Genomic DNA, 27668 nt, shown 5'->3' with positions numbered 1-27668 from the left:
CCTTGATGTCTGCCCGAAGTTCCTTTTTTGAATTCCCGCAAGGAAGACAGGAGGTCCTCCCTAGTTAGCGCCATGGTCCCCGTTGATGATGCTGCCTCATCGCCTGCCCCTCCGGTGCCAATGGCAGCAAAGTAGTTAGAGACCCTGTTGTTGGGGGGTCTTTTTGGGTGGCATAAGAGGATCCGCTTCCTGGTCAGCTCCTGGCCGCCCCTTCCTTCTCGCAGAACCAGTGCGGAGCTTCTGTGTCTACCGGTAGGTCCCAGGCCGCTTCTCTTCCCTCGCAGGGGTCCTGTCCAGCCCTCGACCCAGCTGTCCCGCAGACCTTGTGGATCCCCACAGTGCCTTCGCTATGTCCCCTGATTTAGTGTATCTCAGGGTTCGCCCTTGCAAATTTGGGGGTCCCGCCTAGTAGCCCTTGAGGTGCTGCCTGTGCACTTTAATGTAGTTAATTCCCCATCTCAGCGGCCATGTTAGGGTCAAGCCACAGGCCTCCTCAATATCGTGCAGGGGGGCCCCAGGGTATCCCTCCTTGTGAATACATCCTGATCGCAGGATCTCTTCAGCTAGCACGCATCCGTCCTCCCCCTGTTGTGCTGTACTTGCCGTTTGAGGGCTAACTGAATGGTGCCTCCTGGACCCGTTCCTCATCAGCTCCGTCACCTGCAGCGTATCGGATTTCCAGGCCCCCGCTGCGTTCTGCAATCCGTTTGCTGCTCTGTGATGTCTCGCAGAGAGGGGGACGTAAGACCCACATTCGTGTAGCTAGCATGTCCCCAGAGCAGGAGTCAGTGCCACCGCCGATCGTTTCATCTTCGCCGCTCCAGGTCCACCATCTTGCAGTTCCCACTACCCGGTCACCTCCCTCTGTCTCCGCCGTGATTTTGGGGCGCAATAGAGTGTTGGGGACACACAGGGAGCACCCTCACCTGCTTTCATGAGCTGGATTGACCCACCGCAGCAGCGACAGGAGTCTCGAGGATTTAGGCAGAGTGCCGCTCAGAGATCACCGCGATGCAAGGCACCATTTCCTCTGTAGGATCGCCGATCTGTAAAGCGATCTCCTGCTCTCACAGGTATGCAACTGGGGTTCCCTCGGCAATTTGTGTCATCCCCTTGTCCGGGGGTGTGCAAGAACACCTCCGGTGTATGGCCGTTATGCCTTTTTTATAAATAGTTACGCGGCCAGGGACGGAGCCGATCAGAAACACATCTGGTCGGCCATAGTAGTTGGCCACGCCCCCCCAATATCTGTATTTTTAAGAAAAAGGGGAAACCATCTGAGCAACCTGGGTCTTACCGTCCAATTTCTCTTCTTAACTCTGACGGTAAAATCTACTCCAAAATTTTGGCCACACGGCTGGCCAAAATTATAATACCAATAGTATCTTTTAAACAACATGGTTTCATACCTGGAAGAGGGATGGTAGACCATGTGAGTAGAGTAGTTACTCTCTTTGACATTGCACAGGTAGAAGCTCGAGAATTAGGGCTGATTTTACTCGATGCCGAAAAGGCATTCGACCGGGTGTCTTGGAATTTTCTTTGGAGGGGATTACAACAAATGGGTTTTGGGCAGGGATATATCCAAGCTTTACAGGCCCTATACCATCTCACTGCGGCGAAAATATGCTCAATGGGACATTATTCGGAGACCATCCTGATCTCTAGAGGCACATGACAAGGGTGTCCATGCTCACCACTTTTATTTGCGTTGTATATTAACCCCTTTATTATTATGCTTGAACAGAGTAAAAAGAATATGCCTTTTATTGTACAACAAGAACGGTTCTGTGTAATAGCATACGCCGATGATATTGCGATTGTTACTTTCAACCCCTGTCTTGCAATACCCGAAATATAATATGTAGCGCAGAAATTTGGGGCGGCATCTGGGTATAAATTAAATACAGCCAAAACCCAAATCTTATGTACAAGTCAAGCAATGGATAGGGATGCTAGGCTGGTTAGGGAAGCCACATATTTGGGGATTAAGATTCACACCTCTGTAAAAGAGATTGTTGAGGTTAATTGGTGCGATATTATTTGAGGAGTAAAACGGTCACTCGAAAGGTGGTAGAATCTTCATCTGTCACTAGTTGGCAGAGCCAATGTTCTGAAGATGAATGTTTTGCCACGGGTTATGTATTTTTTTAGGGCAGTTCCTCTGGAGGTATCTGCTAAACAAATCCAGCATCTACAATCACTCTGTGCCAGGTACATGTGGGCACCGGGGAAACCTCGAAGAGCGGCGTGACATATGACACTCTCTCGAGAAAGAGGAGGGTGGTCTATACCTGATTTTGGTTTTTATTATTATTCTTGTATTTTGGTTAACGTACGCATTTTGCTGACTGGGGAAGAGGTTAGTAATTTGTCTGAAGCCCCCTCAATCTACCAGATGATTCTTGGCTCGGAGGTGAAGCATTTCCTGTTCAAAAGGTTGGAAGGCAGCTACTTTAAAAGAACCCATTTTTCAGGTGTTAAATGCCGTCTTTAAAGTCTGGAAGAGTGTACGGAAAAACTTTAAGATTCCTGTACTCTCTTTCTATACCCCTACTAATGCCACCAGAGTTTTGCCTTTGATCTTTTGGGACCAGGTGGCTGCAACTAGGAGAGAGAAGGGTATTATCCGACTTGGCGATATGTATCAGGCCGATGGGAAGTTATATTTATTTTCGGAGTTGGCGGAGAAATACCATTTACCCCAACCCAATTTTTCAAATATTTGCAAGTAAGGGACTTCTTGGGAAAACATCCTATTTGTACCACAAAGTCTAAAATTGTAGAAATCATTAGACGACAGGGAAATATCGGGTTGATTTATAAAATATTGTTAGAGGGTAGAACCAATGATTTAGAAAAGTACAACATTATATGGAGAACCTGGCTGCGAAATCCTGAAATTTCATTGGAGATATCTATTGATCTGTCTGGGAGGATTTTTATGGCAGCTAATTTAAAAAATCAACATTATAAAATGTTATTTAACCTGTACCATACCCCCGTTAAGATGATGAAGTGGGGGGCTCAGCATGATGGGAAATGCTTTCGCTGTGGAATAGACCGTGCAGATATATTACATGTGTTTTTTGCTTGTACTGCATTGGGACTCTCTGATAGGATCTATAGAGAGATTCCTGTCAGAACTTACGGGCGTTCCCGTAAAAATCTCTCAATCTACAGTGTTGCTTGGAATTCCGTCAGGAGAAACTATTGTATAAATATCGCTATTTAATTTTTATGGCTACGGCGGTGGCTCGGTTACCAATACCGTCATTTTGGTTACATCAGGAGGCCCCGTCCTTCGATATGTGGCGCGCCAAGTTCTTTAATGTTTTTAACATGGAATACAGTCTTTATGCTGTCAAAGGATATAGAAAAAGGAAATTGGGGTTACTGATTTGGGGGGTCTTGAGGGATTATATGGCAGGTTAATGAGCTTCGGCCATATGTAACTTAGTAGGTTGTCAAGTTATTTTGATGTAAGGGGATACTATGCATGACCATGGTTCTTTCTTCGTTATGGCTTATTACAATCAATGATGGATGTTTTTATGTATGTTTTTATTTATGTATTATGCATTTCGCTGCTATGGATCTCAAATAAAAAGTAAAAAAAAAAAAAAAAAGGAATGAGTATCTCGATTTACATGTGTGTGCCCCCTTAAAGTCAATGGAGCAAGTGAAACCAGACAATAGTGAGACTTTGGGATCGTTGGGTGGTACAGAGGTTTAGACATGGCCGTCTTTAAGTATGTCACCCTATTTGTTGCTTCTTGGTAAAAGTCAAGGTTGGGGGTTTCTACCCTGAATTGTTCCAGTTGGTACTTGCCGTCCGGATCCGAGTGTGAAACTTCTTGTCAGTATATGCGGCAGCTGTCGACGAAATTATGTGGTAGGTTTGAATATGTGACAAGAAAAAGGCATTTTATGCAATATATCGTGGCACATTTTATGGCAGGTTTATTACACTCTTGTCATTTTAACACTCTTACTACATGAGGAAAAAGTTTCACTCTATTACTATCAGCATAACATTTTGAAAGCTGCAATCATAAACTAAAATGTGACAAGATAATCTATAGGCAGCTGCACAGGTGGTACATTTTTAGTAACTTTTGATCTCTTTGAACTAGAAACATAGATTTTATTTTGTTGCAATCTACAAGTTGTATTACATGTGGTGGGTTATGCAGTTACCTGACATGTCACACAGTTTGGTGCTTACTTTCCCTCCATGTTAAAGAACAGTAGATGTTTCAGCACCCGGGCTAATGTGCTGCATAGCTAAATACATAAAAGGTCCAAAAGGCGAGACCGATTGCATTGCAAATGCTTGTTTAAACAGTAATTGCACATTCCATATAACCAAAATTAAGTAATGCATAGACTCCATTCAAGTTTGTTGAAAAATCTTTCTTCATAGTACTTTATTAATGTTCTTTTTTTTAACATAATATCCAACAATATAGCAGATGTAGCCAACACGTTTTGTCTGTTTACAGAGACTTCTTCAGGACTGCAAAATGTAGACAATACATATATTTAACATCTTTAATTACAAAACATTTATTCTAAAATCATTGCATTAATTGTTCATATGAAATCCACCAGATGGCACCATAATCAATATACTCAAAACACAATGCAAAACCAGAACATAATAAATACATTGGTGAGGCCAATAGAGAAAATCTCATTGATATCACAATTATTTTTTAATACATTACATCATTTGCTTATGTATAATACAATTCTTATCTACTCATCAAAGTACATCATAATTGATACAGCATAGACATTATGTTAACCATAGTATAGTGAGTTTATGGTGAGGCTACTCAAATGCATATTCTTACCCTATTAGCAACATTCTAATTTCAAGTCTCTCATGAGAAACAACAAAAAGGAAAGAAAAAGCAAACATAATGAAGAAGGGGAAAGAGGGAAAAAAAAAGAAAAAGAAAAAAGAAGAAGAAAACGGAAGAGACAGGAAAGAAATAGAAAGAGGAAAGGGGCCCAATTTTTATTATACCCATTTCTGTTTCCTCTTACATAGTTACTTTGTGATAACACATTCATATTCATTTCACATGGTTCCTTTCTTATCCCCATTTTTTGCATGTCCAACTAATTTTGTAAGTAAAAATAAGTTAAAGATATCTTTTCAATGTTCTCACACCCGTACTTTTTATGTGTGGATAATGTCATTTGTCCCAGCCTACAAAGGATAGAATAATTAACCCATTAGAGCTACATTGAGTGTGACAAGATTCTTTATGTCAATCAGCTATATTAAATACTACATCCTACACGTCATGTTCCTGCGGTTCATACAGAGAAGGTTATCATCAATAAATCTGGTTCTTGCCCGTGTTGGCATTAGAATCTAATACAATCCATAACAATTATATATCTAATTTAAAAAAAAAAAATATTTAGACTAAAATGCTAATCCATTAAATTTTACATTTTAGCATCCATAATCTTTAAGTGCACAGGTACCATGTTAAGAAAATGTCTAGTGTAGTGTTAAAACGATCATATTCTGTCCATCAGATGGTATATGAAAGTAGGGGCTGTCCCAAAAAATGGTCCAAGACCTGGGAGAAATGGAATGAATACCGGGGAATGATATTGTTGTAGTGTATCTTATGTTGTGTACCTTTAAACCTGTGATGATATCTTATGATGTCTTAGGCTCTAAAATGTATGTCTCCTGGCAACTGTATGAGCTGAGTACATTCTTATTGGAGCTGTTGGCAGAGCTGGTCTCCATGTAGCCAATAAATAACCAGCCTACTACACTTTGTGTCTGCCTGGTTACTACAAAATTTTGGCGACAATCTTTGACTAAATGGAAGAACTACTCCTGACTTTACTTCACTGTCATACCAACTTTGAGTTTATTAAGGAAATAACAACGATGGACTACTACACACAATGTATTATCTGCGTTGCCCTGCGCTAGCATCTACGCTTAATTTTTCCCAAATCTACCAAAGAAGGACTATGTTTACCTTTAAACTTCTAGCAACTGCCTTCCTGCCTCGCGCAGCTTCCTCACGCTCCCATCTTGCTCGCGCCATCAGTCTTGCTCCATCAGCCATCTCCCGCTTGGGTCACTTGCATCCATTGTTAGAAGCTGCCAACTTGCTTCGGCTTTGCCTTTTCATCATGCCGTCACACCACGTAACGTCAGTGAGACTATTTTAACAAGTTGGGAAACATTATCTTATCTACCACACAACGCCGCGGCCATCTCTGTGAATTCAGGTAGCGACTTTTCGACCCTGCATCACGTTGCCTTAGTAACACAGCAGTGTGTGTTTTTATCGACTTCAGTGATACACACACCCTTTATTCATGCTTTAAACAAGCAAGTCAACACAGCCACATGTGTTCCCATGCTACTTCGGTGATACACACACCTTCTTTAAAAAGCAGGAAGTCAAGTGTGTCTACCGTGAGGCACAAGGTGACACTCACACCACTCCAGTTTGTTTAATAAGGTGAACAGCCTACTACACATACGGTGACACACACACCTTCTAGTGTTGTTTTTCTTTATCAACAATAGTCAAACAGTGTTTCCATTTTGTGCTCCAACTACACTGGTGTGCTGCTACTTCTTCAGCATTACACACACCTACAAGTGTTTCATCCTCAGTTTATCACTTGCGCATTCTCAAATCATTAATTGTGTCACTTTTCGACTGTGTATTTCCAATGTTAATCTACAGTGATATACACACCTCATCTAAGTGACATAACATTTTTTTTCTACTCGCAGTGCATATTAACAGTGTGGAATTCTCATTTCTTCCACACTCTGGTCTTTATCATACTGTATCCCAATGTTTTTGGATATTTATTTTGGTTGTCTGTTCTGCATCATTTTTCGCTAAAATTTACCCTCCTTAGCAGAATTGTGTACTATGCAGTCTGTTAATCCTCCACCTTTATTCCTTAACTATCCCAGTGATCCTCCAGTCCGGTGGGAAATCTGGTATGACGATTTTCAAACCTACCTAGGTGCTATAAGCGCTCTACGTTTCAGCGCAGAGAGAAAAAGATGACTTCTTCTCCACTCTCTAGGATTTGAGGGATGGTCTATTTATAAACACTTACCACCTCTGCCGGATGAACAACGTGATGGCATTGATGAATATGAGGAAGCTTTAAGAGAAAGCAAGCTGAAGGAGAAGATAATGATGCTTACATTTCCTCCTTGCGTAGATTAGCATCTGACTGCAAGTTTGAAAACTTTGCAGACCAACTCATCAGGGACCAGTTCATTTGCCAGTGCAAGGACAAAAATATACGTCAAAAACTGGTGAGTTTAGGAGATCCATCTCTTGACGAGACTATCAAAATCGCTAAAAGCATAGAGATATTCATAGTTTCACTGAAATAATTGGAAGACAAACCTTTAGATTCTGTAAATGTTGTTAATACTAGTAATCCTCTTAACTTTCGTGCCAAGCCTAGTCAGTCGATCAATCAACCTTCCAAGCCCAAATCTGACTTAGCCAGTTCCTCTAGGGCTAATGGTAATAACATGTGCATTAGGTGTGGTAATTCCCCACATATCAAGGGTTCCCGTTGTCATGCTAGCAATGTCATGTGCAATTATTGCAAAAAGATGGGGCATTTTGCTAAAGTCTGCTTAAAAAAAAGGAATGTAAGGAAACCAGCTGCAGGGGCAAAGATCACGATGGTTACTCAAAAATTGTTTGAGGAGACCTGGAATGATTCCCAAGCCCTATCTCCACCTGATCATTCTCCTGTCTCGTATAAGGGACGAAAGATAGATTCAATGTGTTTTTGAAGGCTAAATGACATTCAAAGGCAGGAGAATCAAGGGGAAGATTTATGTTGCAGTTAAGGGACTCAACATATTGGGTTGGTTCCACCAGGGCCTGTTCGGCATAATATTGAATCCCGGGGATAAGGAGCAAGTGCTAGTTGTCAAACAAGTTTCCTAAAGTTTTTAGCAAGAACCTGGGAAGGATCAAAGGATTCACGCACAAAATTATTGTTAAAGATGGCGCACTTTCCACCAAACACAAACTAAGAGGAGTGCCGTTTAGTGTGAGGGAGGATCTAGAAAAGGAATTTAAGGGGCTTTGTGATAAAGGGATCACCAAACCAACGGACTCTTCATTATGGCTTTCCCCCTTGGTCGTAGCCAGAAAAAGGGGAGGAGATCTCCGCATCTGTGTGGACTTGCGATCCCTCAATAAAGAAATATGGGTAGATTCCCACCCCTTACCGAAAATTAATGACCTGTTCGCTTCCACCAAGGGGGCATGTTTTTTCACGAAGCTTGACCTAGCCAGTGCCTATCACCAGGTGTAATTAGATCCAGGATCACGCCATTTAACTGCATTTGTGTCGCCTCTGGGGACATTTTGCTACTGTCGCATGCCCTTTGGGTTTGAGTCAGCAGCATCTGTTTTCCAGAGGATAATGAGCAATATACTCAGAGGTGTTGATGGCGTCCTGGTGTTCCAAGACAATGTACTCATTTTCGGTAAAGATGTGTTTCTCATGACAGTCTTTTAACCTTGTTCAAAAAACGTGGTGTTGTGTTGAAGGAGGAGAAGTGTCAATTTCTGTGTTCCAAAGTTGAATATTTGGGGCATGTCATTTCTCACGATGGAGTCAGCCCCCGACCAGGATTACTTCAAGCCATCATGGATGCTCCTGATCCAGAAGACAAAGCTGGGGTCAAGTCGTTACTGGGGCTATGTGAGTACTACTCACAGTTTATTCCGAACTTTGCATTCATTGTGCATCCTATAAGTAATCTTCTCGAAAAGGGAGTCAAGTTTGAATGGTGTAATGAATGTGTGGTAGCTCTCCCATTTGTGAAATCTGCAATAAGGAACGGTCCCGTTTTGAAACCATTCGACCCTAGTTTGCCATGTTGCATAACAGTTGACGCCAGTCAAGTTGGCATTGGTGCCACCTTAACCCAATGGGACAACAATTGTGAGAATACAGCTTGTTTTCCATCCAGAATATTAGGAACTCCTGAGCTCCAGTACTCTGTCATCGAAAAGGAGCTGTTGGCCTGTACATGGGCTATTGAGAAGTTTCGACCTTATGTCTGGGTTAAGAGGTTCCTGCTATTGACATATCATAAACCGTTGGTAAACATTCTGGGGGGGAGTGTGAGTAAGTGCTGTTCCCCCGTAGAATTATGCGAATGCTAACAAAACTCCTTCAGTACCCGTTTGGAGTGGAGCACGTTTCTGGTGGTAAGAATGGCACGGCAGATTTCTTATCCTGCTTTCCCATCAAATTGAGTGAACATGACGAGGTAAATTTGGAAGAGTTTTCAAATGAAGATTGTGTTGACTGTCTTGTCACTGTGTTAGACTTACCTGACTTGAATCTGGGTTCTGAGACCGATTGGGTGCAGGCGCTGGAGTCTGACGGCGTGATACGTGAAGTTTGTACTTTCGTCAGGAATGGATGGCCCAGAGAAAAGATGCTCCCACTACCTCTCCAATCTTTTTGGAAGGTTGAAGGTAAACTTTCTATTGAAGATGGTTTGCTGCTCAGGGCGCACAAGTTCGTACCCCCTGATGTTTTCCACAAAATCATCATTGATAGAGCCCACAAAGGTCATCTAGGTGCCACGCACACCAAGCGGTGCATCCGGGATGTCTATTGGTGACCAGGGATTGATGCTGAAATTGATTGTGCAGTTGCTAATTGTTGTGTCTGCGGTGCAGCTGACAAAAGTTTGAAAGTGTCTGCTCCCCCCTTGATCCACATTGAATGCCCCGAAGGTCCATGGTTAAAACTTGGTATTGATGTCATGGGACCGTATGAAGTTCTCCCAGGTGGTTCTCGTTTCATTTTGATCTTCATGGACTATGCATCTAAATGGCCTGAGGTTAAAATGGTGAGAGAAGCCAACACGAAAGCCATTGTGGAGTTTCTTGAAAACGTGTGGCTGAGAGAGGGTTTTCCTCAGACCTTAGTCTCGGACAATGGGAAACAGTTCATCAGTGCGGAATTTTAGTCTTTTCTCCTTGAGTCTGGTGTGAAACACCAAAAGAGCTCCCTTTACCACCCACAAACCAATGGTTTAGTTGAGAGAATGAATACGGTGGTAGGGGAGTGTATTAAATGGGCCAGAGCTGGAGGTCATGATATTTGCAAGGCACTGAACGCAATGGTGTGGTTCTATAGGACTACGCCCATTCCATCACTAAGATTTCTCCTTTTGAACTTTTGCGGGGACGGAAGCCAAACACTAGTTTCAGGCCTGCGTGGATGAGCAAGTGGGTCACGTCTGAGTCTGATGTTGCCCAGCTGATGTCTTTGGCGAGTGAGAATATGTCTGTTGTTCAATCCAAACAGAAGCAGTGGTTTGACTCATAAAGGTGCTAAAGTAGCTCCGCTTGAAGTGGGAGACATGATTAAAATCAAAACTGCTGTTCATACCAAAAAGGGAGACAGCAAATTCAGTCAACCGGTCAAAGTTATGAAAGTTCTTGGAAATGCGGTAAAGGTTGAGGGTGGTCATTTGTGGAACCTTAGCAGGTGGTGAGGGTCCGGGTAAAAGATGCCACTTCGCGTTCAGAGAAATTGGTTCCTTCTCGTATTGATCAAACTTGTTCCAAAAAGAGAACTAGAAACACTGTTAGGCCTGCTAGGTACAGGTCGTGATTTGGTTGTTTGGTTTTCTGTTTATCTTTGTTTTTTTTGTTTAGAAGAGAAGATATGTTGTAGTGTATCTTATGTTGTGTACCTTTAACCCTGTGAGGATATCTTATGATGTCTTAGGCTCTAGAATGTATCTCTCCTGGCAACTGTATGAGCTGAGTACATTCTTGTTGGAGCTGTTGGCAGAGCTGGTCCCCATGTAGCCAATAAATAACCAGCCTACTACACTTTGTGTCTGCCTGTTTTCTACCGATATGTTCACCACTGCCCCCTCGAGGGCAAAGGGAATTGTTTGAAGACACCTAAGGGGGTATGGAAGATCTCAGGGGTAGGAAGAAAGACTTAAGAGTTAAGTATTGGATCACAATGAATGTCACCTCCTTTTTGACGGAATGTATTGCAAAATGTTATGTAATAATTAAGAATTGCTGTCGCTTAGCAATGTTTTAATTTTATGTAATAAAAAGATTTAAAAAAATATAATAATAATAATCTGTCCATTAGATTCTCACGTGAGATTGTAACAGTATTAATGTTCACTAGTACCAATTCTCATTGTATCGCGTTCCAATGAGAATTTTATAACATCACAATATTGCATCCTTTTTGCTAATCAAGAGTCTTACCGGCAGGATGCAATTCAATAAAAAAAAAATTATCCAAAAAACTCCCATAATTTTTCATTTCAACATTCACCATCTTTGAATGCCCTTTTATATTATATCGTCACATATAAGAGTCCTATAGTTTGGTACAAATCAGTCCCATAGCGAAAAGTAGCAAGAAGGAGAACATTGAATAGGTATCTTTACTTTATTATTACATAGAAAATGAGTTGGACATGCACTAAATGGGTTTATGAAAGGAATCATGTGAAATAAATATGAATGTGTTATCACTATGTAAGTGGAAACAGTAATGGGTATAATAAAAATTGGGCCCCTCTTTCCTCTTTCTATTTCTTTCGTTTCTCTTCCATTTTCTTCTTCTTTTTTTCATTTTCTTTTTTTTCCGTCCTATTTCCCCTTCTTCTTTATTTTTGCTTTTTCTTTCCTTTTCCTTGTATCTCATTACAGACTTAAAATTAGAATGTTGCTAATAGGGTAAGAATATACAATTGAGTAGCCTCATCAATAAATTCTTCATACTTTGGTTTACATAATGTCTATGCCGTATCGATTATGGTGTCATGTGATGAGCAGCTAAGAATTGTATTATTCATAAGCAAATGATGCAATGTATAAAAAAAATCGTTTGATATCAGTCAGATGTCATCTATTGGCCTCACCAATGAATTCATTATGTTCTGGTTTTGTGCATTGTTTTCGGTATATTGATTATGGTGCCATCAGGTGGATTTCATATGAGCAATTAATGCAATCATTTTAGAATAAATGTTCTGTAATTATGGATGTTAAATATATGTATGTATTGTCTATATTTTGTAGCCTTTAAGAAGTCTCTTGGAAGAGATGAAACGCGTTGGCTACATTGGCTATATTGATGAATAAAATGTGAAAAACAGAAAAACATTAATAAAGGACTATGAAGAAAGATTTTTATAAAAAACTTGAATGGAGTCTGTGCATTACTTAATTCAGATTATTAGGAATGTATAATTATTGCTTAAAGAATATATAGTGAGTGCTGATCATTTGTGCTAAAATAATTTGGGGACCTATATCCCTATACGGAGGATAAAGAGGCCGATCCTCCAGATCTGAGCTCCACTTGTTGAAATTGTTTCCACTCTAAGTGATAGGTGCGGTTGCTAAGTCTCAGCCTTAATTTGTAAATCACATTTTAAAATGTTGTGCGCTGGCATAAGATTTGGTTTATTGTCTCCATATGTCTCCAATCTCTCTCTTACACTAAAGCAATGGAATTTATATAGCATGAAATAACACTGGATTTTCTACGCAGTTGTCAATGTGGCCCGAGGAGGAGTGGCGATTCAGTCAAGCACTTACCAAAATGGAATTGCCAGTCGAAGCATTGATGGGAACCTGAGGAATATTTTTGATCATGGTTTTTGCTCTCACACCAATAATGACTATTCCTCCTGGTGGAGGGTGGATTTGCTGGGCACCTATAGCATTGCTTCAGTCAGCATAACCAACACAAATGGCAATACCATCATTGCCAACATGTATGTTGGGAGTTCCTTGGAGAGTAATGGTGTCTTGAATGCAAGGTAAGGAAGGATGGGCAGCACCACTTTGAAACAATGCATCGAAAAGATAGTAGATGGAAAGTTCACTGTTGGGTCATTAACTTAATTTGTGGTATACTATAGTTGGTCTATCATGAGGTAAAGAACCTTTAACAACTAATATAGCCCAAGGCAGAAGGTCTATAATCCCATTAGAGCATTCCATCCACTCAGGGTATAATGTTCTAAAATATATAAATTCTAAAATAAACAGTGAGAAACAGAATGATACACATTGGAAGCCTGTAATGTTGAGTGAAATGTGTGTAAGAGCAAGAGTCGGCCATTTGATTCCCAGTGTTCTGTTGTAACGTTATAGTGCTAATGAATTACTGGAACGCTGACAATGGATATTAATGACAAATGTGAATCACATTTGAATGCCATATTGCTGGAATAGGAGTTGGTGGATTTAAAGCTTTTCTTCTTGAGCTTGAATTAATTGAACATTGAGGATTAAATGATCTGAAAACAAATATTTATGAGGGGAAGTATGGGTTTCAGTCATATATAGCATACTATATTTTAAGTAGGCCTGGGCGTAAAACTCTGCTCTGCCCGCTGAGTTAGCAGAATTCAGCAACTCGGCGTTCCTGGGGAGAATGCAGAGTTACAGATAAACTCCGAAACTCCGCAATGGAGCGGAATTATTTTTCTGTTGGCGCAGCAATCACGTCATTTGTTGCACGCGAGGAGTGAGACGAGACTTGCCAGGGACTCATGAGCGCCGACAAAAAATGTTCTGGCAGCACACTAGATTTTGCGCGTGCTTAACGAGGCTTTAAGCTGTGCCAGCGACTTCGGACGCTTCTTTTGTGATGGAGGCGAGCGCGAGGGACCGCTGCTACAACTTGGAGAAGACTCTCTCTTCTAAAAGCAGCTAAATCTTTTGAAAAACTAAAAAAACATCTCAAATGGACCGTTCACATTCTTTTTTTTGTGGGAGGAGCCCTTTTGTTATTGTACTTTTTTTTCAACAAGGAAGAAGTGCCTTGAGACTCCAACTTCCTGTTCGTGTCCAGCAGGCTCCTCCCAGTGATATGTCCTGGTCACATTTCATTTGGACTTTTAGCTGGAAGGATCACTCTATTTGTTTGCTTGCATATATATCATCAGATTTGACGACTTTGTTTTTGTGGTATCACAAGTAAGTTAACAACTGTTGTATAAGGGTGTTGTTTGTGTGATAGAGGGCATGCACCAGGATTTATTTGTACTTTATTTGATTTTCAGAATTTATTGTGGTAGGTGGCCTGCATTTTCAGTAGGGGCCTAGCTATTTTTTTTGCATGCAATTTTTCTTCTTTTATTAAGGAACAATGTTGCACAATTCAGTAAATTTTCTCTATGTTTTAATACATTTGCAATATTCATTTAATTCTCTATGTTGCCTAGTCTGCTAATGGGCCATCCAGCCAGTAGGACCAGTATTGGTCATGAGTGTATGAAACAACTGTTTATGTGGTGTCTATTGAATTGAAACATCATTAAGCCATGGATGGCATTGGATTAAATTACAAAATCTCTTTTTTTCAGGGATATTTCATGTTGTCGTTCTGCAAACAGTGTATAGGTAGGGTAATATATTTGATGCCTTTGGGGGATGTGTGTTGTAAAAAACTGTTGGCCAGTTAATTTTCGTTTTTTGACATTGTTGAATTAATACTGTTTTGCCCTGTGTTACCATGCCTCCTTGTCTGGCCGGTGTGTGAGTGTGTTTGCCATAGGCCACCATTTGTCTTTGTTCCCCATGCCACATGGCCAGAGGCCATTTTGCATAGTCAGTGTCTATAGACCTGCATGTGTTCTTTGTTTTACATGCCTCCTGTTAGTTGTTTGACAATGTGTCTGGTGACCATTTTATGTAGGAGCCAGTGTGCTTTTGCCACAGGACTGCATGTGTTCTTTGTTGTGGCCATGCCTCCTTATTGGTTATTTTTGTTTGACCATGTGGCTGGCAGCCATTTTGTGTGGGCAGCCAGTGTGCTTTTGCCATAGGTCTACATGTGTTCTTTGTTTTGGCCATGCCTCCTGCCCGCATGTGTTCTTTGTTGTAGCCATGCCTCCTTGCTGGTTGTTGTTATTTGACCATGTGGCTGGTGGCCATTTTGTGTCAGCAACCAGTGTGCTATTGCCATAGGCCTGCATGTGTTCTTTGTTGTGGCTGTGCCTCCTTCCTGGTTGATGTTGTTTGACCATGTGGCTGGTGGCCATTTTGTGTAGGCAGCCAGTGTGCTTTTGCCATAGGCCTGCATGTGTTCTTTGTTGTAGCCATCCATCCATGCTGGCCGTTGTTTTTTGACAATGTGACCATTTTGTTAGCCAGCCAGTTTGCTTTTTGCCATAGGCCTAAATGTGTTCTTTTTTTTCCACGCGTCCTTGCTTGTTGTTTGACCATGTGGCCATTTTGGCAACCATCCTTTTTTCAGTTTTCAAAGCCATTTTGTATGTAGACACCTACGCCTTTTTGTTTGTGATCTTTTTTTTGTTTAGTGTTCCCTGTTATCAGTTTAATAATAATATTCTTGAAGCCTAATTGCTCCATGCTCATACTAGTCTAAATGTGCTGCATGGATAGTGTTTTATGTTATTGTATACTTTTTTTGCATTTTTTACCTGTGCCACTCCTTGCCTCCCAAATCCCAATGGGTTTCTTATGGTAGTCCCTTAGTACATCAGTATATATATATATATATATATATATATATATATATATATATCATCGCTCCATCTGCACCTCCAGACCAGCGCACTCAAAAGACGGGTGCTTTTAAACGCGAAGGTGCATTCGCGTTCGTATATCCTTTATTACATAGCGAGTATGGAAAACATGAGGCGTTTCGGCTATGCCTTAGTCGAATGTTTCTCGAAGTTCGGCCAGAAAGCAGCATATTTAAAAGAAGCGTTGCGTGAATCACATGACGACATAATGCATGGACAACAAAAGAGGACAATCCCCTCACAGTATTAGACGCCATATTGGAGTGTAGTTTTGAAACTCATAAATACGAATTTCAAATTGTTTGACATTCCGCCGTATATCGGCTTACACGTTGTCACTAAGTTGACCATTATAAAGCCGTAAATCGGCTATCATCACCACATAATGAATATCAGAGCAATAGACTGTTTACACCAGTGTACCTGTGATGTCAAGGCAACATATAATAAGTCAAATGCATATTAGTTCGTATTGAATACAAAGAGAAAATTCAGCCGTGTATCAGCTACCTCAATGTCACTCAAATTATGCTAACATTATGCCTACACTCCAATATGGCGTCTAATACTGTGAGGGGATTGTCCTCTTTTGTTGTCCATGCATTATGTCGTCATGTGATTCACGCAACGCTTCTTTTAAATATGCTGCTTTCTGGCGCGAACTTCGAGAAACATTCAACTAAGGCATAGCCGAAACGCGTCATGTTTTCCATACTCGCTATGTAATAAAGGATCTAACAACTGCAGGAATTTCCCGCTGAGTGCTTTTCCAAGTTCTTGAAAGTAACTGGGAGTGAGCGCATATATATATATATATATATATATATATATATATATATATATATATATATATATATATATATATATATATATATATACATATTCACTTGAACTCCGTAGGCTTGCGCAGACTTTAACCAACAACGAAGCACAGACCACAAGGTAAACCAGCAAAGGTTTTATTCTTTAGTCCCCTCGACCTTTACAGCCATGACGCATTTCAGCCTGGAAGGGCCTTGATCACATGACACGCTCTGTCAGGTGATTGGTTATTTTATAGGTTTTTTTGCTCTTTTTTTATGCTGTATTTTCAACAAAACTTTATAAAGTGCTTAACAATAAAGTGCTAGTGCCTGAGTAAGTAATTAATATTGGCAGGAAAAACAATTTAGTGTCTAAAACAAATGTTAAAACACATTGTAATTAGCTAAAATTGTTTACATTTTGAGCAAATTAAAGAAATAAATAATTCAACTTTGTTAAAATGACATTTGTTTCTCTAGTCAAATAACAATGTTGTGGATTGCAATTAGAGTATTGTCTGCATAAATGCACCAAAGATGACTGGCTATTTGTATTTTTAATGGCGAAGTAAAATTACAGTATAAATACTAAAAACTTCAAACCAACAATTCTAAAAGCCCTTTCAATAAAATTGCAAAGTTCATCTATTCAGAAACAAAATGTTACATGTTGATTTGCTAATAGAATTTTCCTGTCTTAAAATACATTAATAAAGTGCAAGTGCCAACTACTCTAAAAAATTCACCAATTCTAATGTACATAAAGGTGCTAAAAATATCTAAAATACCTATAAAAAACTAAAAACAACCTATAAAATCACCCCTATGTGCAAAATAGTACCTTAATAGAATTTTTAACAACATTTTTAACAGTGTAGGCGGCGGACATGTTATCTAGTTGAATGCCATATAATGAATGTTGTTATGCATAAATGCCATTAATCTAGTGTCCTATAGATTAGTATCTGATGAGATAATCATGGCAGAAGTTATGCTAATTAGAGGCATGTATGGAGCTCCTCAGTTGCATTGAGACCTCTCGGATGTTTTGTATCTAAATTCAAAATGTATTTAGTTTCCAAGCGTCTCAATTCTTTTTGCCTATTTCCCCCTCTTTTGTTATAAGGGATTGAGTCAATTAAAAAGTAGGTTATGCCTGTAGGATCAGCGCTATGTGTCTCATTGAAGTGTCTGGCCACTGGATATTGCTGATCCCTGTTCTTGATTGCTCTTATGTGTTGCAGTATCCGCTTGTGGGCTTGCAAGGTGGTACTGCCAATGTATTTCAGACCACAAGGGCACTGCAACACATATATCACATATTCAGATTTGCAATTGAGGGCTTTCGTAATTGGTTTTTCTTCTTCACAGAAAGGTGTTGTGAAGAATGTTCGGTTTAGGCCATGTTTGCAAGCCTTACAAACCTTACATTTGAAAAAACCCTTTCTTTGGGCTAGCCAAGTATTGAAGTTAGTACTGGCAGGATCATTTTGAACTAAAATATCCTTCATGGATGAGGCCCTACTGTATGTGATAGCTGGCTTTTTTGTCAGAGTTTGACCAATAACAGGGTCCCTTAAAACCAGTGGCCAATTTTTAGTAATCAATTTTCTGATTTCTTTTTCATGTTTACTAAATTGGATGATGAATCTAAATGTATCCTCTAGTTCTGTCATCCCATGTTTAGCGTAAGGTTCAAGCAACGATTCCCTGGACTTGCTTCTACTTTTGACAATGGCTTTGTCTAGACATTAAGTCGTGTAGCCTCTTTCCTGGAATCTTTTTTTACTGATATGCTGTTCCTTAGTAAGATCAGTATCATTGCTGCAAATGCGTCTCAGCCTAAGCATCTCACCGTAAGGAATACTGTTGATGAGATGCCTAGGGTGAGAACTGCCGGCATGCAATGTAGTATTCCCAGCTGTCGGCTTCCTATGCAGCCTGGTTTCGATTTTTCCATTTTGTGTGTAAACTTCTACATCCAAAAAGTTTACAGTTGTCTCACTAATAGATGCGGTAAACTCCAGATTTAGGGCATTGATATTAAGTTGACTTAGGAATTCTTCTGCTTCAGTTTTTGACCCATCCCAAATAATAAAAAGGTCGTCTATATACCTCCACCAAACTTTGATATTTTTAGTTACGTATGTGTTGTATTTGTTGGGGAGGACCAGCTCTTCCCACCAACCCATGTGGAGACAGGCATAGCTGGGGGAAAAGCTGGCCCCCATTGCTACGCCTCGCAATTGTTGGTACAAGTTGTTTTGGAACACAAAATAATTGTTTTTTAAACAAAATTCTGCCATGTTAACAATCATAGTACTGTGTTCAATATATTGGTATCCTTTTTTTGCCAAATAAAAATCAATGGCCTTTAGTCCATCTCTAAGATTGATGGACGTATATAGAGATGTAACGTCTAGCGTCATCAATAGATTATTTTCTTGCCATGAATAATTTAAAAGGTTAGCCAAAAAGTCACTGGTATCTTTGATGTAAGATCTTAAACTCTGAACATGTTCTTGTAGAAAATAATCCACATATTTCGTATTTTTTTTCAAAAGGCTATTTCGAGCTGAAATTATGGGTCTTCCTGGTGGTTGCTGTGCGTTCTTGTGAATTTTAGGAATAAAATACAGGATTGGGACTATTGGATGATTTTATTAACATTATTAGGTGAAAAAGCTCAAATGAGGAAGCAAACACTGTATGTGTGCTTCATTGACTTAAAAGCTGCGTTTGATTCTGTCCCGCGAAACATTCTTTGGTCGAAGTTAAGGAACTGGGGAATATCGGAAACTTTATTAAAAATGATTATATTACTTTATTCCGACACCTGGGTTCAGATTAAGATTGGCGATGGTAAACATACGACTCGTCGTTTGACTACTAACGTAGGACTAAAACAAGGTTGTGTTTTGGCGCCTTGCCTTTTTAATCTTTTTATGGCCGAACTCCCAGCCCATTTTAATACTATTAATTCGCATTCACCCTCGATATACGGTAATGAAATCAAATATTTGCAATATGCTGATGATACCATCTTAATGAGCCAAACCGCTATAGGCCTAAAAAGGTTAATTGATTCCTTTAACTCCTATGTCATACAAAATGGACTAACTATTAATATAAAAAAGACAAAAATAATGACTATGGGAAAGGGTAAATCGAGAATAAAAGAATGGAATATTAACGGCCTGGTGATTGAAAATGTTAAAACGTATAAATACTTGGGTATTATTTTTGATGACGGACTGATATTTAGGCAGCATTTTAATAAACTTGAAGCCAGGGGTTTATCCCTCGCTTTTGCTTTTAGAAAATTGAGAGACAAATTGGTCTGTCCTAATTATGAACATTTAATGAGGGTGATGAGAGCAAAATTGATTCCATCCTTAGATTATTGTTCCATCATCTTTAGGGGCAAAGACGCAAAATTGCTTGATGATATAGAAATTAGGACATACAAATCTGTTTTTAAGATACCTAAATATATTAGTCGTGCCAATATAAGATTAGAATTTGGTTTGAAGAACCAATTATTGGCACGCCAATCTGTATTTTTAAAGTCTTTATTATCATTAGTCCGATCAGAGGAAGGATCTTTAGCGAAGTTGTGTTGGCTCGAAATTTCAGAAGGTGAATACTCGAGAACTTGGCAGTCATATTTAAATGATTGTTTAAGCAATTATAAATGCTTAAAATTAGAAGACGAAATGAGGAGTAAAACTGTATTTAAGAAAGAAATGAATCAAATGGCTGCTTTGCTTAGCACTATAGTGGACAAGGATGACCTAAGAAAAAAAACTCATTTTTGGACAATAGCTAACTCTTTTGGTAGGTTGTCCCCCCAACTTTATTTGTCATACCATTTGAGACCTTTGATTAAGAACAAATTTATTCATTTAAGGTTGGGAAGATATCCAACAAAGGATGGAATACCAAAATGGGAAAGTAAATGGTCATCTAATGTCTGCAGGCTCTGTGGGTTAACTGAAGAAACCTTAATGCATATTGTAACAATATGCCCAGGGCTAACAGATGCTCGAAAGTCTATCCTTAAACCAATTTTTAATGAATCGGGTTTTAGAACATGTAGGAATGCAATTATTGCCTGTTTAAGTGGTGATGATATTAAATTTGTTCATCTCTTTATTAAGTTCATCACTATTGTGGAAAAGAAATTACAAAAAATAGCTGCTTGAAGAATAATATTACACGACTATAGAGTACCAGCAACTTAATATAATTTAGGAGTTTGTAGACAATTATTAGAGATAACATTCTTTTTTTAGTTGGTATGATCTCTTAATGTCTAATTATTGAAATTATGAAACGTGTTATTATTAGAAGTTATTGTAGCTCACAGGTCATATTATATCAACTGTGTTGCTGTTAAAATATCTGACGTTAAAACATGGTACTCTAATTAGATGCAGTTAAAACAATATTTGCTGCTAACATAAAGCTCCTTAGTAAGCATAATGCACTTTATAGTAGTTTATGAATGGATAATAGTAAAAGGATCTCAACTGTAATATCTGCTGCTAATATATGTTACTTTAGAAAGATGTTGCTAAAATATTTTTTGCGGTCAGTAAAAGGTATTATTGTAAGCATAATGCTTTTTTTTCATCAAACATGAAATGATAATAGTGAAATAATTGCAAATTACAATAACCGCTGCTAATATATGTTGTTTTATTTTGTTGCATTTTAAATGGTAATTATTGGAAGTATAATGCACTCTATTGTTTATAATGCTTTTTAATTACTATTTTATGTAAAGGTTTTAACGTAAGGTTGAAAAATTGTTAATTATTAATTTACAGGTAGTGGTTCTTTTCAAAGGTGTTTTTATTTTTTATTTTTCTGTGTGTGTGCACATGTTTGTAATGATTTTAATTAACAAATAAATTACTACCCTTATTGGATGATCATTTTTTAAAAATTTAAATTCATCCGCTGTCAGGAGTCCTTTATTTTTCCATCCTATCAGTTTCAACATGAAATCATTGGTTACACTGCGTAATGTGGGGTAATCGCTGCGACAATAGCACTTGTTGTCTTGCAGTTGTTTCATTGCTTCGGAAATATAGTCGCTTTTTTTCCAAAGGAAAACATTGCCGCCCTTGTCCGCATTGCGCACCACTATGTCAGAGTTCTTTTTCAACTTGGCCATTAAAGCGTAAAATTGAATTTCCTGCTTGTTGGATTTTGCTTTAGTATTTTTTTGAATTTTAAAATTTAAATCTTTCAAACCATTAATCACATTGTCATGAAAATTGTCTATAGCATCCTTAATCATCAATGGATGAAATGTCGAGCGTGGTTTAAACGGTGTTTTAGGCTTAAGTTGCATGTTTCTATCTTCGCCTTCATAATTGGCTGGTATCGAGGGACTCAAAGTTAAAATTGCATTTTCATCTGCAAGTTCTTGCATCTCACTTAGAAAACATTTATCAGATTGGGTGAGAGAGAACAGAGTAGATTCAGCAGACATTTGAATAGGTTGTATGGCCATAGTGTCATTGCTGGTCTTATTTAACTGTGATTCGGTTTGATGAAAATGCTTTTTTAATTTCAATTTCCTTATGCTCTTATAGACATCGAGTCGTGTAGTAGCGTAGTTGAATGAACTAACCCGGCAAAATGAGAGGCCATATATATATGATAATTTTCGTTCACATTTTTTTATTTAATATTCATTTATTTGTTTTTGTAGTAGTTGTAGTTTATTTTTTTAATTATTAATACATTTTTTAAATTATTATTATTTTTTTAAATGTTCTTTTTCACATTTTCCCTGCATCCATCAACCCCCTGTCTGCCATAGGCACACAGCCGCACAACCATATTCATTTTCTAAGGATTTTTCCATTGTCACCTGCACCTCCCTGAGTGCCACATTCCAACTCGATGCACATAAAGCAAACAGTTACATCTGCATGTTATTGCTGTTTCTTATCCTTCCTGATTGTAAATGAAAGTTTATGTTGGTGTGGTTCTACTTTTGAATGGATACACTGTTTTGTTGTTAATTATTTATAACTTAAGTAACCACACTAAATTATGTTGTTTGTACTACTAATTCAAACTGCGACAATGCCACGTTTCACTTCTTGTTTGTCTGCATTTTATTGCACAAGAGAAAAGACATCGCCCACAGTACTGCCAGACAGAAGGCATGTACGCATGACAACACAACACGGTCATCTCTTCAGCTTGTGCCACTGCCAACTGACAGCTTCAAGATGGCCCCAAAGAAAGCTGCTACCAAGAAAATGGCCAGTGATAAGAAGGAGCTTACCAAAACTAGTAGGTCACCCCAGACATTTTTGGGGCAACGTTGCGTGCCTGCCACACTGGCCTCCGGGGAGCATCCTGGGAGCAGCACTCTAGCCTCAACGGCCCATTCCTAACCTGGGCCCAAGCTCATGTCTGTCACAGAGGCAGACACTGTATTCACGGCAATGCCGACGAGCAGTGACGGTGAATTGGAATCATCTCTTTCACAAAGTAGTACCCAATCGTTGCCAGATACTCAGCTAATTGGACAACAACAGCCGCAGCCAGCAATAGTAGCTCTCCCTGAACTAGGAGCACTTCAGGATATTGAGCTTCATGCCGAGGAAGTAGAAGAAGCCCCTCTTCCAGAAGATCCATTGTCTTCCAGATCATTAGCAAGAAAAAGGAAGGGTACCCCACCATCTTCTTCTGCAAGCCCCCCTTCTGATGATCAAGACTCCACCTGGATGCCGCCTCAATCTGAGACATGCCAGGAAAGACTAGGGAAAAGGAAGGTTCCTGAAATTCTTAGAGTGACCGATGAAGAAGAGGCGTATAATGACGACCAAGTCATCATGAATGTTAGCCCAGTCACAGACGAGACTGACGTTACCCTTGTCGTGGAATCAGATCTCTTAATAAGTGCAAAATATAGATATAATGAAAAAACGTGAAGATAAAGGTATAGAGCCCCTTTTTGGTCTGTTCTTATCTTTTTTTATGTATAAAGCCCGATTAGGCCTCATGAGTCCATTCGAGGTAGAAGGGATGCCTGTAGTCATACTTTCATCAAGGCCACTCCCTCGTTGTGGGACTACTGTTCACCCGTGGCTCTGGAGCTAGGGTTTTTTGCATAAAAAATTTGAAAAGATAAGAACAGACCAAATAGGATCTGTATTCCTTAATCTTCACTTTTTTTTATTATATCTATATTTTGCACTTATTAAGAGATCTGATGACTGTAGGAGTGGTAACAGGGAGTAATCCACTTAGGTCCTGATGAAAAGCCTTGGGGTAGGGCTTGAAACTTGTCGACCAGAGAAACTAAAGGTCATTTACCCTAGATGTTTCTCACCATCCCCATTTTTTAACCATATCGACTAGGGAATTGAATAAACAAATCCTTTTTCCACTAACCAGATATTTTTAACCCATTTTTTACACAAAACCCCCCACTTCAATATCATTACAACCAGCGTAGGTGTGTAGTCAAAACATACTATCAGTGCTCTCACGTATCCGTCGGTCGCAGCTCACCCCGTTCCGTAGCAGGTTAGGGATGAACCTTATGATGAAGCATACCACTAAGTGGTAACCCTGGTGGGTGAGGGTTACTTAAAAGGAAAACCTTTTCCTTCCCGAAACGAGGTTGACATCATTGCTATTTGTGATGTCCTTTTGGTTATTTGATAAAAGTTTGGAGGACAAGTCCTCCCCTTTTTACTCTATCTCCCTCTTTTGTTGTTTTGATGAGACTGACGCTACTCCATCTCAACCTTCTCTGAGGGATGTGGCACAGAAACCACCACTGTCAGCTTCCGTATTTGCAAGGCACCTGAGACCTACATTCACAAACAGCTCAGTGGAAGTAAGCACTGCAGAAAAGCAAATGTCGAAACACCCACCTACCGCCACTTCTTCTGACATTGGCAGTGGCACTAGTGTCAGAAAGTTTACCTCCCCAGTTTGGTACTTCTTTACAGTTAGCAAGCTGGAGGCAAACATTGCCGTATGATCCATTTGCAAAGCAAGTGTTAGTCAGTGTAAGCTTGGTACAAATTATGGTACAGCAGGCCCAACAATCCATTTGAGAAAACACTGCACAATCTGCTGGGAGGCACACCTTAGCCCAAAAACTGCAACTGGTGTTGATGAAGGTGGTGAATGCAGGAAATCTGATCTGATTACGGTGGACGATGAAAGTGAAGAAGAAGGTGACATTTTTGTTACACAAATCAGCCCTGTCCCCAGCAGTGCAGTAGTATCGCCCACATCAGCAACATCACAATGGCACAAGAATCAGAGTCAGATCCTGACACAAAGGCAAGAGCATACAGTGACTGCCATGCTGAGATGCACATTAAGCCTACCACCTTCTGCTCTCAAGAAGTTGCCTGCATCAGTGACACCAGAAAAGAATACTACTATTCCTGGCATGTTTAGGCAGGAGGGGCAGTACTAACGCAACCACCAAATGGCACGTTTGTACAACGGGAAGCTGGCTAAAATGTTAGCGCTGTACCTCCTTCCTTTTTCTTTTGTGGAAGGAGTGGGTTTTCTAGAATTTGTGGCCGCTATCTGCCCGAAATAGAAGGTTTCCAGCCGGACCGATCTTGCCAGAGTTGCTTGTTCCTGCGCTACTTCACAATGTGCTGGAATTGGTTGGACCAGCTTTGTAGAAGAGTGCTGTGACAACATGCATGTGGATCAGTTGCCCACCTACTGATTCCATGTGCATCACTGCACACTGGATCTCTTTTGTGGGAGTTAAAGAAATGATATCTGCAGGTGCTGACACTGCTGAAATTTTCAATGGTGCTCGGAAGCATGCAAAAGTGGCCATGTTTGCCATGGAGAAATCCCATACAGCTGCAAATATCGTGGATGACTTTAACAACAAGGCCTCTGAATGGCTGTGACCCAGATGGCTTAACATTGGATTTGTTGCCACAGACAATGGCACCAATATATTTAAGGCCATGTCAGATGGTGGCTTTTTCAGGGTCCAGTGTATGGAGCACTGCATTAACATCATTTTACAGGACTTTCTCAAATAGAAGACCGAGTCAGCAACTTACTTTTAACCTGCAGAAGATTCTGCACTCATTTCAGCCATTCTATTAAAGCCCTGAAATAGCCGAGGATCATTCAGCATGATAATATAATACAGTTAAAGCACTCATACAAGAGGTTCCAACATGTCAAAATTCGACGCATTACATGTCGTAACGTCTGTTTGAGCAGTACAGACCGATCAATGAATATTTCATGCAAAGAGGGGATACAACTGTGAAAGGCATGATCATTGTGATGGACCAATTGGGCCTAGTAAAATCCCTGACAGAGATGCTGCTTCCTTTTGAGGTTTTCACACGGGAAGTTGGCAAGGTGGACAGTACCACGGGCCAAGGGGTGCTGCAGGATCAGGTAAAGGAGGTGTTTGAAATTTACACAGGTGTGGATGCTCAAAAGATATGCATGAGTTGGTGGAGAGCTTAATCCTTCACTTGGCTGTTAATACAAGCCTGCAAAAAAGACATTGTGTCATCCAAACATTACTTCTCTGACAAAATTCTTGATCCACGGTACAAATAATTACCGGCCACTTTCTTTCTTTTTACGTATATGGATGTTTCAAACTACACGATGTGGATTGCTGAGCAAGCCAGTGACCTAGAAAAAGAGCGGCTGGGAATTAGAGGCCCACTCCTGGGCAGAAGTTCTGGGGTGCAGCATTCAACTTTCACCGAGCTGAAAGGCAGTGCTGTTGGCTCACAGCAGCCAAAACCAACAACAAGAACACCTGGAACAGGAACAGGAGCATCGGGCCCCAAAATCTGCATTTGGTTTCTAAAGGCAGGGCTCAAGCCCAGTGCAGCGGCAAGGACAAAGGAGGTCAAGCAAGTTGGAGCACCAATGACTATTGAGAGGATGGTCCAGACCTATCTGGATGACCAAACAGAGGTCTATCTGGATCAAATCCTATTGGTGTATTGGTGTGTGATGAAGTGCCTATGGCCAGTGCTCAACAGGCTGGCATAAGGCATCTGGCTTGTCCTGTAACCAGTATGTCTGCTGAGCGTGTGTTCAGGGCAGCTGGTGCAGTTGTCACAGTGAGAAGGACCAGTCTCTCACCCGAAAAAAGCGTGAAGAGATTAACCATGGTCAAAATGAATCAACACTTTATACCACCAAACTACACTATACCTGAAGTACGACAGGAGGAGAATGGGGGATGATTGGTCAAACTCAGGTCATGGTAGTGTGTTAGCTGACCAACTTCTGGGCAAACCACATGGGTTTGAGGACAAAGTCAACTTCCCTGACTACTGAGTAGGCCTGGGCCACCATAGAACTTTCTATCACTGAACTACTTTGACAAAAAAAAAAAGGATATAGCTAGGGAAACATTATGTTATTTTTTTTGTTTGTGTCTGACTTACTAATGCAGCCCCACCATTTTAGACACATGTATGGCTGGATTGGAGCTGGACCAGTGTGCAGTGAAGAAGCCTCCCACCCCCATTCCCTTCAAGGACATTGCGGAGACAATGCCTGCCTCCATCCCGTGCCTATTCTTTCTTTCAACCCCCAGCAGGACAGCCCCAGAATTTTTTATTTAAAGGCTGACCAAAGTGTGTTGCGTGAATCAAAGAGGATCAGCAATATACCACTGTCCTTGAATTGGAACAGGTAAATAATGCACCAATGGTGATATATGATTCATGTGGTGGATTGTAAGCTTGATTGTTTTTGTGAGGATTTACAATGTTGTTGGCCTAATGGGTGATCTTTTTTTTCCTGAAGGTTATTTCTACACTGCTTTGTTTTCTGGTTCACACTCCTCAAAGACCCGACCTGTCCATTTCGCTAAAAACACAAATCTTGTCTATACAAAAAATAACTTAATGTTTCTCTTGTTGTTCATCAACAGCATTGCACTACAGGTCGATCTCTCTCATTTGGGTTGGAAGTCGGAACGGTGTTAGACATATTCATTACTAGGAGTGAGGATGATGATAGAAGGACTCAGGGCGTGACTACCTCAACAACTGCCAGAAGAAGGAAGTTATCTAGTTCATGAAAACCAACATGGTGATGACTCCAAGAGGCCTACTCAACTCTGTGGACTGGTGAGAGGTGCTTTGATTTCTTGATTTGGGAAATTCAATGCTGCTGAGTGTGAGTGCTGGCTGGCTCAATTTTGAAACTATGTGGATGGATGAGAGGCCTTCTGT

The 27668-nt window shown here is 40.1% G+C and overlaps 1 protein-coding gene across 1 annotated transcript in view; it reads left to right on the top strand.

The window, feature by feature from the left end:
* Positions 1-27668, top strand: part of LOC146869545 (uncharacterized) — a 144681-nt gene that overhangs the window by 50356 nt on the left and 66657 nt on the right. Inside the window, exon 6 of the mRNA XM_085654201.1 lies at positions 12610-12880. Coding sequence (XP_085510327.1) covers positions 12610-12880 — 271 coding nt within the window. The remainder of the gene's footprint in view (positions 1-12609; positions 12881-27668) is intronic.

Source organism: Triturus cristatus, chromosome 1_1, assembly GCF_964204655.1.
Source record: "Triturus cristatus chromosome 1_1, aTriCri1.1, whole genome shotgun sequence".
NCBI lineage: Eukaryota > Metazoa > Chordata > Amphibia > Caudata > Salamandridae > Triturus > Triturus cristatus.
Note: the sequence above shows the minus strand (reverse complement) of the source record. Positions and strands in the feature narration are given on the sequence as shown.